At 52.9% G+C, this 13,637-nt stretch overlaps 1 protein-coding gene across 3 annotated transcripts in view; it reads right to left on the bottom strand.

Annotated features, from left to right (window-relative positions):
• Window positions 1–1,648: 1,648 nt before the first annotated feature.
• Window positions 1,649–13,637, bottom strand: part of Bicra (BRD4 interacting chromatin remodeling complex associated protein) — a 72,470-nt gene continuing 60,481 nt past the window's right edge. For all 3 annotated transcript variants that reach the window (XM_075991358.1, XM_075991367.1, XM_075991377.1), the window contains 8 exons: window positions 9,090–9,719; window positions 8,758–8,938; window positions 8,466–8,575; window positions 6,966–7,027; window positions 5,933–6,081; window positions 5,655–5,749; window positions 5,363–5,465; window positions 1,649–3,543 (listed from right to left, as the gene is read on the bottom strand). In XM_075991358.1, the coding sequence (XP_075847473.1) occupies window positions 2,438–3,543; window positions 5,363–5,465; window positions 5,655–5,749; window positions 5,933–6,081; window positions 6,966–7,027; window positions 8,466–8,575; window positions 8,758–8,938; window positions 9,090–9,719 (2,436 nt within the window). In that variant the 3' untranslated portion in view covers window positions 1,649–2,437. The remainder of the gene's footprint in view (window positions 3,544–5,362; window positions 5,466–5,654; window positions 5,750–5,932; window positions 6,082–6,965; window positions 7,028–8,465; window positions 8,576–8,757; window positions 8,939–9,089; window positions 9,720–13,637) is intronic.

Below are 13,637 nucleotides of genomic sequence, written 5' to 3'. Positions count from 1 at the left end.
GTACAACTGTATGCTACCACACCTAGCATTCAAACAGTTGCTTTTCTGAAGACGCTGCCTGCCCACAAGAGTGCCACCATCTAATTGGTTCAACGTCGCCACCCAGTGCCCAGGGGTTACTATTGCTGTTATTTCTGTATGTGGTTCGTGCACGTATGTACGACTGTGTGCCTATGGGCGTGTGCAGAAGCCAGCCTACGCCACGTGTCCTCTATCAATCCCCAGGCTATGTGCCCTTGTCACCCTGGTGCTGGGATTGGAGGTCTGAGATGACACTTGGTTTTTATGTGAGTTCTGGCGATCGGGACTCAGTTCTTGATTGCACAGTAAGACCTCTCACCCACAATGCATGGTAGACAGGGTCTCACACACTACTCTGTAGCAGAGGATGGCCTTAAACTTTTGATCTTCTTGCCTCTGTACAAAGTGCTGGGATTACAGGTATGTACCGCCATGCTGTTTATGAGACGCTGGGAATGGAACCCAGGGCCTCCTGCATACATAACCAAAGTTTTGTTCTTTCAATTTTTATGTACTTATTTAAATCCATAAGTTATTTTAATTGAATGTGTATGGGTGTTTGGCCTGCCTGTATGTCTGTGCATTATGTACCTCAGAGGCCAGAAGTCAGATGCCCTGGGACTGGAGTTACAGATGGCCATAATTCACTAACTGGGGGCTGGGAATCAAACCCAGGTCCTCTGCAAGAGCAGCCGGTGCTTTTAAGTGCTGAGTCATTTCTCAAACTCCCGTTTATTTGTGCTTTGAGAGAAGGTCTTGTATAGCCCAGGCTAACCTTGCCCCCCACCCCAACCCCAGGTCATTGAGAATAACCTTGAACTTCTAATTCCACCTCCCAAGGGCTGGGAAGACCAGGCATGCATGACCCACGCTCATAAGTGTCTTTAAGATTTGTTTATGTATTGTCTATGTGTGTGCCCATATGAATTTCTGTGTAACGTGTACAGGGATCCAAGGGACCAGAAGAGGCCGTCATATCTCTGGTACTAGAGTTGTGAGCATCCATCCGGCTGCTGGGAACCAAACCTAGTCCTCTGCAAGAGCAGTAAGCACTCTTAACCACGAAGGCCTCTCTGCAGCCCCATAAATGTCTTTGAACAGCAAACTGTCTGAAACAAGGTGCTGCACGGATGGTTGAGAACACTGCCCCTAGACTGTGAGGGTCCCAATGCCATCTTTCCCAAGGCAATGGTTCAGAGCATTTCAAGCAAAGCCCAAAGTACGTAACTGGGTATAGTAAGAACAGACAGCATTGGTTTCAGAGGCAGGGACTTCCAAACTACCTTCTAGTTAACAAAAAAAACAAAACAAAAAAAAGCCCAAGTCCCCTTACATTTATTTGTGTGTGGGCATGTATGCCACTGCACAGATGTAGTGGTGAGAGAACAGCGTGGAGGAGTCGGTCCTTTCCTTCTCAAGTGAAGTGCCAGCCACCAAAATTGAGTCCTGGAAGGCGCTGCATCTATTAAGCCATCTCACCGGCCCCACGGGGCTTAGAACATGGCCTAGGACCCACTGGACACTCAACCAACATATGAAATTCCTCTCTGTCGGCTTGGTCCCAACCCACCAACACCAATCCCAAAATAAAACACCCAAAAGCAACAAGGGCCGGAGGGGGCCTGAGTACAGTCTTTTAAAAAAAAAAGGATCAGCTTTTAATTTACAAGAGTTCTAGATGTACAGAATTTTCCCTTAAAAAAATCGTTATACACAATAAATACAGTACAAAAAAAATCTTTATCTTACAGTACTAGTTTTGTCTCCAAGATTTCAAAACGTGGCATGGTGGACTGGAGGCAAAAAGAATACAGGGAAGACGACTTGGGAGGAGGAAGACCCCGTGTCTTGTTCCTCGGGAGGGATGGGGTGGTGGGAATCTCTCTAACTCTCTCGTGCATGCACACACACAGGATGACTCTGGCGTGTGCACATATGGATGGGACGCAGGTACTTTGGGACACTGGCTTGAGTCCTTGCTTCCTAATTTTCCAGGCTCTGCAGGGAACGGGAAGTGAGCCGAGCCTGTCTGAAGGTCTCTCACAGCTCTGAGCGCCCTGGACAGCGATCCATGAAGCCAATCAAATAAGGCCTGGTATTCAGATGTTACCAGTGCGTCAACCCAGTAGCCCAGTCCTGGGAAACACTCACTCTTATCCCCTGGCCTGGCCTGTGCCAGGGGGACATTGTACATTGCAACAGAACCCCCCCTCCCCTAGAAAGCCCACGCCCCATCCCAACTCTCTAGCCAACGTGGAAGCAGGAGGGTGGCGAGGCCTTTGTGACTCAAATAACTTAGGCAAGAATTGTCGGGGACTGGTTTGGTGTCCCCTCAGAGGTGGAGGTCGGCTGCCAGGCTGCTCCCCTGGAGGTGGGGTTGGGAGCACCTGACAGGGGCCGCAGGAGCAGCCCAGTGTTATCTGTTCAACGTCCTGGCACCGAGGCCACCGTTGTGACTGGATGGTGGAAAGGCGTCTGGCCTGTGCAGGGGTGCTGGGGATGTGGGGTTGCCAGGCATGGGCCCTGTATGGGGGTAGGGAGCTGCGGGTGTCCGGCCAGGGGCCTGTTGCAGGTTAAGGATGCTGTCGATGGCGCTCTGCAAATGCTCAGTGAGCGTATCGTCCTGCGGGCTGTCACTAGAGAAGCTGGCCTGGTCCACATCAGGGGACTCGGACTTGCGTCGTTTGGCCGGGGGCAGTGCAGGTGCTTCCCAGCTGGGTTCGGTGGGGCCCTGGCTGGTGGTGGAGGCTGGGGTTTCTTGGGGTGGTGGGCCGCCCTTCAAAACACGCTGATACAGTTCGTCCTCCACCGCAGCCAGCTCGCGAATCAGCCCACTGGTAGCCTCATCCACCTTGGCAGGTAGTGAGGTCGGGCTGCTTGCACCCCGCGGCCGTCCGTGCGTACCCTCGGCAGCACCTGGGTCACCCACGTTCTCACGGTAGGTCTTGCGCAATGGTAGACGTGGGCAGGGCGCAGGCACTGTGGGTTTGCGTGCTGCGGGCGGGGGATGGTCCAGAGTGCCATTCATCTGTGCCTGCGTGGCAGGAGGGAGTGAGGGCGGAGCTGAGCGCGGCGGAGGCTCCGCCCCTTTTGCAGGTGCAGGTACAGGCAAGGGCTGGTGCACAGGGTCCAGTGCAGTGTTGTGCACCACCTTGCTGAGCCCCGCCTCCTGCTTGATCTTGAGCTTGAGGCCGATGCGGCTGCGGGCCTCATAGGTCTTGATGGGTGGCCGGTTGCGAGAGGGCATGGGGCCATCCTCATCTGCGTCCAAGGATGAGGTGGCAGAGGATGAGGATGAGGATGTTGATGACAAGGAAGATGATGTTCGGGCCCAGGTCACCGAAGGGGAGCCACCAGCCCCGCCGTGCCGGATCACTAGCTTGGTGGGCAGGTGAGGAGGGGGCTGGGCAGAGGTTCCGGATGTGGAAGATGAGGATGATGGGCCATGGCTGGGGAGCCGGTGACCCTCGGAAGACACTGGGACAGGGAAGCCGAGGGAGCGGGAGGAAGACACGTACTCGTCTGTGGAATTGGGACAGAGAAAACTCTCAGGGTTAGTAGGTAAGCTGAGAGAGGTACTTGTATATTGAATATCTTATCTTCAGGTCCAGGACGAGTCTAGACTAGCGGTTCTCAACATGTAGATTGGGACCTCTTTAGGAGTCAGACAACCCTTTTACAGGGGTTGCATAGCAGATATCCTGCATATCAGATATTTACAGATGACACATAAGAGTAGCAAAATTACAGTTATGGAATAGCAATGAAAATAATTTTATAGTTGGGGTCCACCGCCACAAGAGGAAGTGTATTAAAATTAAAGGGTGGCAGCGTTAGGAAGGCTGCGAACTGCTGGTCTAGATGAGCAGATCCTTGGGCCACCCCACACTGCAGGCTTCCTTTATCAATGACTCCCAAGCCCTGCCTAAAACTTCACCTCCCTCCCAGGGTCACGTGTGTAAGACAAACAGGAAGAATTTAAACAAGCACAGCTCCAGACAAAGGGTAGTGGCCTACATGGCCCACGTCTGTCATTCCGGCTACTCAGGAGCCTGAGGCAGGAGGATCTGAGTACAAAGACCAGCCCGGGCAAGTCTGGGTGCTCAGTGAGACCCTGTCTCTAAAAATATGAAGCTAAAAACAAAACAGGATTGGGGAGTGGTTCAGTGGTAGAGCTCCTGCCTAGAATCCCACAGTGAGGAGTTGGGGCGTGGCTCAGCAGTTCAGTCCTAGCCTAGCATGCTCCCAGCCCGAGGTTTAAACACTTTGGAGGTGCTAACCTCAAAGACAAACAAATGCTCCAGGGTGACTTCCTTGTCTTCTTATGGGCTAGGCATACCCCCTGGCCCCTGGCTGCTTGCTTATAGCTCTGATTTATCTCATGTCGCCCATCAGACTTGTTACAGACATTCTTTATTTTTTTTAAATATTTATTTATTATGTATACAATGTTCTGTCTGTGTGTATTTCTGAAGGCCAGAAGAGGGCACCAGACCTCATTACAGATGCTTGTGAGCCACCATGTGGTTGCTGGGAATTGAACTCAGGACCTTTGGAAGAGCAGGCAATGCTCTTAACCACTGAGCCATCTCTCCAGCCCGTTACAGACATTCTTATGTGGGGATCACAGGGTCCTTCCCAGACTCACTAGGGATACTCAGGAGACACACGTCCTTCCTAAAGGCAGAGAGCTCCAGAACAGACCTCAAAGGGTTCAGAAAGATTCACACTAGTGCCTGACTCCTGGAGTACACAGCAAGGCCGGGGCAGGGGGAAGCAGAATGGCGGATTTTTTTCAAGAGAATAATGGTACTTGAATGTAGGACAAGGCTAAAGGAGAATTTTGGAAAAGCAAGGGGCTGGGTTGTGGACACATGCTTTCCTTAAAGGATAAAGCTTATAGGATGCTTAAAGTGCAAAAAGGAAGAGGAAAGCCTCGTTCTTAGGGGGGTGCAAGCAAAGAATGGGCACAGAGTGGGTGTGGCAGGAACCTTGCTTGTGTGCCTCAGCCCTGGCTCTTCTCTCCTGCTTCTGCATCAGCCTAGGCTGGCAGAAATGCCCCTCCTCCCCTCTTCTAGGGTGGAAACTCACAGGGAGCTATAGCAAGGGAAGCAGGAGGGGCTCCTGTGCCCCCTGGTGGCTAAGAAAGGCAAGGCCACTTAACACAATCCTTGGATTTGGTTTTGTTTTGTTTTTAGACTAGGCTGTCTAGACAAAACCAGAGATCCTTCTGCCTCTGTCTTCCCCGTGCACCCCATGCACGTCAGGTTGCTTGCTGGGAATCCCAGCATCAAGGTGCGTGATAGATGGGGGGATGCTCTCCCCATCCATCCCCTCTCACCAGGCTTCTCCTTGGCGAGCTGCTTATCCAAGGCAAGAGTGGTCTTCTCCTCTTGAATGAACATTCGGTCGATCATAACCATCTCTGCGGAAGGACTGACTCTCTGTGGCGGGGTGATATAAAGGACACAGAAAAAGCAAGTTAGGGAAGAGAAGGCCCTGGCAGGATGTAACTGGTCAGGCTCAGACTATCTACCTCCCTCCCAGCTAAGGAGAGACCCCCCACTCCTGTCCAGAACAAGGCAAGGACAGTTCACAGCGGGGAAGGGACCCCAGCAGCTTGAAAATCCTACCCGGGACTCTTCCAAAAGCAAAAGCCGGTATTTGTTGAGCATGGCCTGGGTGCGTTTGAGGAGCTGCGTGGAGACAGTCTCAAATTCTTCATCCACTGAAGGAAGAAAAGCCACACAGGTCAGGAGATGTGTCGGGGGATGAGTGGACGGCACAAGGCGCCTGTGGCCGAGCGCACAATGCTCACCCTGCTTCATGCTCTGTGGCCTGAACACCGAGGGCTGGTGGCTGAGCTGGGGGCACTTGGGGACATGGGAGGAGAGCAGTGGGGAGGCCTCACCTTTGTGGTAGTCGTTGGGGGAGGGGAGGGCACCCTGGTAGACGTGGTAGGGCAGGAGGCGATGGAGGGCGTCCTCAAAGGAGGGGAAGGCTGTCTTGTAATCGGGGTGCAGGACGGAACCCTGATGTTTGTGCAGATGCTCCAGGAAGCTGGGGGTGGGGTTAGACCACATACACAGAGCTGGGGTGAGGGCCAGAGAAACTGATCCTGAACCTCAGCCCCATGATAAATTCAGACTGCAAAGGAGGGTGGCGCCAACCTGGCTCCCTGCACCCACTTGTCTCATGGCCTCCCTGGCCGTGGACCAAAGTTAACAGGTGACAGAAGAGGAAAGAGAAGCCTGGGAAAGTGAGGGGACGTCACTCTTGTTTAGAGGATCCAAAGGAGAAAGGGAGGGGTTGAGAGTTAGGTGGGAACCTTCAGATCCATGTTGCTCTGTCTCCTGCCACCAGGGGGCAGGACCGCTCCACTGCCTCTGTAGGGGTGGGGCTGCCTAGGAGGGTGCTAGATTATAAGTACCTGCTTTATTTCTCAGTTGCTGTTTTCTACAGAATCCCTACTACAACGGGTTGGGTTTCTCCATCACATGACCACGTGCCCCACCAGACAAGCCCCGAAGAGCAAGCAGCCCACTACACCATGGGGCAGATCTCCCGCTCTCCTCTCTGATAGCAAACACCACTCAAACCTGAGTTCTCAAACAGCCTGCCTGCTCTCACCAACAGGAGGCCACCTATTCAGTTTACCTGACTCACTCAAACCATGGTTCCCCATCTTCCCTGACCCTCAAACTTATGTGCACTTAACCCACGGGCCCATCCGGACACCCCTGGCTCTTCTCCACCACATCTGACAAGCTAAAGAAACAGCGACAGCACTGACATCAAACTGTAGATGGAACCCAGGGCCTAGTGCATTGCAGCCTCTTGAAGTAAGCAGCCCGCCATTGTTCCCTTAGCAGAAGGAATGCACACAGCTCGGGAGAGTTGGAACTGGGACTCTGTAGAGGTCAGGGCAGGTGGCTGTCACTCACCAGGCTTCTTTGCTGGGTTGTAGGAGGGGCTGTTTCTTCAGGCTACACAACTTGCTGTCATACTGCGGAAGGAAGACAGGTGAGTGACAGGTGCCGCTAGGAGGACGCCTTCTAGGTCTCCTCAGTCTGTGTCCCCATCTAGCCATGGACATAGATGGTAGAGGGAGCTGGCACCAGCTACAGCATCCCTGCCCATCAAGAGAAACCTGGTGGGGAAAGCCAGGTGTGCTGTCGTGTGCCTGTGTCCTGGTTGGCCTGAGCTGTAACTTGAAACAGCCTAGAGTCACCCGAGAGAAGCCTCAACTGACGCCTGATCTTTGGGGAATTATCTTGGTTAATTGATACAAGAGGGCCCAGCCTTCTGTGGGTGGCAACATTTCCTAGGCAGGGGACCCCAAGCTTCGGAAGAAAGCTAGCCTAGCAAGAACATAAACACATGAACGATGAAGCCAGTGAGTGAGCCAGTAAGGACCATTCCATGGTCTGTGCTCCAGTTCCTGCCCTGGCTTCCCTCAATGATGGGTTGTGATCTGAAAGAATAAGTCAAATAAACCCCTCTCCTAAGCTGCTTTTGATTACAGTCTTTTGTTTTGGTTTTTGATTTTTGGAGACAGGGTTTCTCTGTGTAGCTCTGGCTGTCCTGAAACTCACTTCATAGACCAGGCTTGCCTTGAACTCACAGAGATCACTTGCCTGTGTCTCCTCAGTGCTGGAATTAAAGGTGTGCACTACCACCACCTGGCTGGTTACTGTCTTATAGCAATAGAGAGCAAACAGACCCATCTCAAAAACCACGGAGGTGGATGTTTGTGAGTTTATGGCCAGTCTTGGATAGAGACCCCATTTCAAAACCAAGGAGTGGGGTAGGAAGATGTCTATGAGGTCAAGACCAGCCTGGTTTACATACTGAATTTCAGACCAGTCAGGACTACAAAGTAAGTTTCTGCCTCAACTAAAACAGAGAGGGAGGAAAGAAAAAAAATCAAGGAGAAAGGGAGGAAACCTGCTTGGGAGATGTGGCCTAGGTTATGGGAAAAAGAGTATCAGCAAATAGGTCCAAGCCCTTGGTGCCCCCACCTGTGTCCTCTCTGTACCAGCTCAGGGAGGTCTCCTATGTTGACCTTACAATTTCACCATGATTAATAATATCCTCCATCTTTTTTACCAAAATCCAGGTTTGTGCAAGTCAGTGCTCCATCCTCAAGCCACACCCCCAGCTCCTCACTGAGGGATTCTAGGCAGGGGCTCTACCACTGAACCACACCCCCAGCCCCTCACTGGGGAATTCTAGGCAGAGGCTCTACCACCGAGCCACGTCCCCAGCCACTGAACCACCCACATCTAAACTGCTGTATTGGTGCTTCACCTCTGATCCTACAGAGGTCCATACACTCCTGACCCTAGCTAGCTTTTCTCACCACCTAAGCAGCCCTTGCCCCGTGTCCTATGTCCATCTCTTGCTAGCTCACTCTGATCCCTAGTTGCACTGAGGCTCCTTACCTGCAGTGCTGAGGGCTTCCCTGGCCCAGACACAGCAGCTTTGGCCACACTCAGGGTTGGAAGGTTGCTGGCAAAAGCTTTGTTTTCGGCAGGAAGTAAAGGAGGGAGACCTAGAGGGGAGCAAGGGAGAGGACCCAGGGGCATGAAGGCCCTTCCTCTATGTGAGCATTCTTCCCATCCCACAGCCCTCCTTCCTCGACCTGTTGGTGCCAGGAGGGTAGGGCGACACCCTGGGTTCTGGTACACGGCAGTTCTACCTGATCCCTTTGCTTAGGCAGGCTCCTCTCCCTACCTGTGGTGGCCATAGATGTGGAGGCAGGGGCATGGCTGGAGGCGGCAGGAGCCCCAGGTGGTGCCTGTCCGCTGACCAGCACAGAGGCAGTAGGACTGGAGAGGGGCCCCAGGGTGGTAGACGTCTGTGGGGTGGTGGATGTGCCTCCAGCCTTATTCTGGAGGACAATCCCAGATGGCACCTGAGGAAGGACAGGTGGCTGAGGGGTAGGGCATGGGATGGCAATAGGGTAGCCAGATGCACACGGACACATTGTAGGCAGGGCAGGGCAGGGCAGGACAGGGGGCCAGTTTGGGAAGTTGGGGAAGTTAGGTGTCCCTACTGATGGTTACCTGGTGAAATCTTTCCAGAAGTGCTTTTGGCTGGGGCAACGCAGGAAAGGGGGCAGTTACCATCTGGAAGGCCCGAGGTGGTGGTGGAGGGGGTGCTGTGGGCTCAGGGACCATGTGGAGGGCTGGTGGTGGAGTGGGGGACTTATGGGGTCCCTGACCCGGTGGGAACTGGGGCTGGAAGTCAGGGGGTGTGGGGACTGGCAACCTGGTAGAAGGCTCAGAGGAGGAGGCCACAGTGGAGGGGGTAGAGGCAGGAGGGAGGTGGGGGGTTGAGGGCAGTGGACCCTCAGGGGGCTGGGATGGGGGTCGCAGAGGGGGCTGGGATGGGCCTGGGGCCGTGGGGCCTGGGGTGCCAGCTTGTGGTGGGGCACCCAATTGATTCTGGATGACAAAGATACTAGCTGAGGAACCCTGGGGAGGAGGACAGGGGTGCAAGGCAGGTTCCAAGGGTTGGCAAGTCAGGCTCTGTGGCTGGGAAGGAGGGCGTGAGTGGGGTCTTGAGGGTGGGCGAGAAGGGGGCCTGGCAGGGTGTGGGGAGGGCATGTGGGGACTGTCTCCCAGGGGAGCCTGGTGAGGTAGTGATGGGGAGGAGGCAGGGCCAGGGGCTTTTAGTGGAGCAGCTGCAGGGATCTGTGCAAAAAAGGGAGACAGAGGCAGAGACAGGCTCAGATCAGCCTTGGCTTCCGCTCTCCCAAGACACTGTAACCCCAGGCCCCCTTCACCCAGCCCTCCACCATCCCACTCAAAGGCTCCATCCTCCGCCTACTCCCATCCTGCTGGAGGCAGGACCCCACTGCCACCGCTCGCCTTTCTCAGCACCTCGCTTCACCCGGCCACCCGTGCATTCTCTCCTACCCACCCCTCTGTCGCCACATGCCCCCACCCTACTCAACCCTCTGATCTCCCCTGTGCACCCCCCACCCAGCAGACCAAGGCAAGCCCTGCAGGGTGCACAGGTGGGCAGCAGCAGAGGAAGCAGCGGCAGGGAACACTGGGAGGAGCACCACAAGCTGCCGAGCAGGAGGCAGGAGGAGCACAGCACAGGGAGCTGCCCACATGACATTACACAGACGACACTCGGGGTATGTGGCTGCCGGCCAGTGTGGGAGACTTCATGACCCAGCAGCAAGGACAAGAGGGCAATAGGAAGTGGCCAACCATGGGAAATGGGTGTGTGGGTGGTGTGTTCTGGGCACTATTCTGCTGCCTGTCTCTCAGTGTGCCCCTGACCTATGTCCACTTTTGTATATGTGTGGCAGTTCTAGACAGTGGCAAGTCACCCACACCATCCAGCCTGCATCCTGCACCCGTGTGCACTGACTGTCCTTCCACCTAAGCATCTCTTGGCCAGTTTTGCCCCTCAGTCATCCTCAAGTCATGACCATAGTAGGCACTGAGCTGGCCATAGTACTGGATAATGGGGTGCCTCACGACGAGGGTAAGTGGGTAGAGCTGGCAGCTGCAGAGGAAGTCTGCCACCAACAAGATGTGGGGCTTGAGTGTAGGGCCCTGTGCAGCTGCCACCCTTCTCGAAGCCTTTACCTCCTGAGACACTGGGCTGGCAAGATGGCTCAGCAGGTCAGACCTGGTGTCAAGTCTGAGGACCTGGGTCCGATGCCCAGAGCCCACCTGGTAGGAGACAACCATCTCCCACAACCACCTCTGCCTCCACACATCATCTGTGACATGCACGTGGGCACACACCTGAGACCTGAGACCAGAGAACCTGGGGGCTCCTCACACTACAGCAGTAGTAGCAGTCCCCAACCTTCCCAGTGCTGCGACCCTTCAATACAGTTCCTCGTGTTGTGATGACCCCTACCCACGACACGACTGTCATTACTACTTCATAACTGTCCTTTTGCTAGCTATGAACTGCAATCTAAAATCTGTGCTTTTCGATGGTCTCAGGCAACCCCTGTGGTTGTTCGCCCCCCACAAAGGGGTCAGGACCCAGATGTTAACAACCTGCTCTACATTGACACAATCTGTAGTTCATTCAGCATTACCGCCTGGTGGGACACCCCCAGCATCTGGCCCCTAAATCCGGGACATTTTGAACAACCCTTCCAAGCTCAGCTCTGATTAACTTTTGGCAACTAAGAAGTAAAATACACTTAAAACAAACTAGATCAAGCAACCAGCCTCGCCATCCCTACAGCACTGCCAGCTCTTGGCAGAGGGCAGAGTAACAGATCTGGGCTTGCCACACCGTGAAAGGGACCATCCTCCGACAATCCTGCAGAAGGCAGCTCGTATGGTGATTTCAAAGCTTCATTCTGTCGGGAATGGCCTCAGTTGGTAGCGTGTCTGTCCACTATGTACAAAGACTTGGATTTGATCCCCAGCACAACTTCAACCTGGCACAGTGGCTGAAGGGCTGTGATCCCAGCACTTGGAAGGCAGCTAAGGCAAGGGGATCAGGAGTTCAAGGTCATCCTTAGCTAAACAAAACAAAACAAACCTTTAACTCAGTTGTTCCTTCTCCAAGAGCAGGCAACACAGAAAATTTGGAAGGGGCAGGGGATGGGGGTGGAGCTTTAGTATCTACCTGCAAGGCAGGGCAGAGCTGTGCTGATGTCCTTTAAGGTTTTTTTTTTTTACTTTTTATTTTATGAATATATATGTTTTACCTGCATATATGTCTGGCCCACAGAGGCCAGAAGAGGGCACTGGAGCCCCTGAGACTGGAGTCACTGACGGCTGCCAGCTCCCTTTCGGATTATTTTTGATTGGTTTACTCAATCTTTCCACAAATAATAAAATGTTTCACTTAAATTTCTTTTCTTTTCTTTGGTTTCTCGAGACAGCATTTCTCTGTGTAGCCCTGGATATCCTGGAACTCACTCTCTAGACCAGGCTGTCCTCAAACTCACAGAGATCTGCCTGCTTCTGCCTCCTGAGTGCTAGGATTAAAAATGTGCACCACTACCACCCAGCTCAAAATAAATAAACCTTAAAAGAAAGACAATCCCAGTCCTTGCTCATAGGGATATCCACTGTGGCCATATATACAATAGGCAAACCAGAGTATAGCCCAGTGTAGAAAGTGCAGATTATTGTACTGGTGCCTAAGAAAAGCCAGTGTGTTTCCACTACCCTAAACACCTTTCCAGTGAATGGCCACACGGGGTGTGGGAGAGCTAAGTGAAACAAGACTGCCTTGCTGAGCAAGTGTTTAAAGTGGCTTATGAGTGCTGGGGACATGGCTCAGTGGACACCGCACCTGTCCACAAGCCTACAGACTCAAATTCAAAACTCAAGATAAATATATGCACACAAAATAAATTGAGCACAGAACTGAACCAAGCAGCAGTTCTGTGTGCACACCAAACCTGCTAGCTTTGCTCACAGCACAAGTACAAAACAAGGGGGTTTGCTTTGCTTGGTTTTGAGACAGGTCTCACTTTATAAGCCAGACTAGCCCCAAACTTCCAGTAACCTCCCTGCCCCCACCTCCAGAACACTTCGGGTACAGATGCACATTACATCTGCCTGAATGATACAATGTTGAAGAGACAATTCTTCCCGGGGCTGTCATACTGCACTAAAATCTCAGGAGTGTGGGGCAGAGATCACACATACAACCTAGTCTCAAATATCCAAGTAACAAAAACATAGCATTTGCACCACAAAAACATGCAAACACCAAGAAAGACTGACGGTGGCTGGCGAGGTGGTTTGGTGCATAAGAACACTGAGCGCCACTTCCAAGGAACTGGGGTTTGATTCCTAGCACCCACATGGCAGTTCACAACGGTCTCTATTTCCAAGGAATCTGACACCCTCCTCTGGCCTCTGTCAGCACTGGGCACCAAGTGGCAGACATACATATACGCAAACAAAATACCCATACAAATAAAAAAGTAAAAAAAAAAAATTTACTACCAATTTCTAAGACAGCCCTGGCCACCCCACCTCCTTATATTTAACCCCACCCATACCAAGCCAGGATTAGTATCTGTGATTACGAATTCCCCAGAAGTAATCGTACGTCACTTCCGAGACAAGGCCAAAAAGAAGCTTCCTACAGCGGCTCTCACTACTTATCCACTGTGGAAGCCAATCATGGCTTGCTGTGGCCTGTCCCTTCAGACGCCCACACGGTTGAGCTGGCAGGCAGGTTCACCAGCCTCAGCAAGCCTTTACATGACTGCCGCCCTGCCCGACACCTTTATTTCTTGATTTAAGATGAGACTCTCACGTAGCCCAGGCTGGCCTGGAACTCACTAGGTAGATCAGAATGGCTCAAACTGCCTGCCTCTGCCATATAGGTCCTGGGATTCAAGCTTGAGCCTTGCCTATCAGTCTCACGTCCTGCAGGCCAGCCTGGGACTCACTGTGAAACCCAGGATAACCTTGAACCTCTGGGTCTTCCTGCCTCTTGCAAGCATAGGCCACCACACCCAGCTGCCTGGTCTCAGTGTTGGTCGGGCCTGGTTACACATTCTTACATGAATGTGTAAGAATACAGCATTCATGAATTTACATGAGTGTCCTCACTCTGTAAAGTAGCTGCTGTCATTATCACCCTTACTTGAGAGGCAA

The sequence above is a fragment of the Microtus pennsylvanicus genome, chromosome 1, assembly GCF_037038515.1.
Source record: "Microtus pennsylvanicus isolate mMicPen1 chromosome 1, mMicPen1.hap1, whole genome shotgun sequence".
In the NCBI taxonomy this organism is placed as follows: domain Eukaryota; kingdom Metazoa; phylum Chordata; class Mammalia; order Rodentia; family Cricetidae; genus Microtus; species Microtus pennsylvanicus.
Note: the sequence above shows the minus strand (reverse complement) of the source record. Positions and strands in the feature narration are given on the sequence as shown.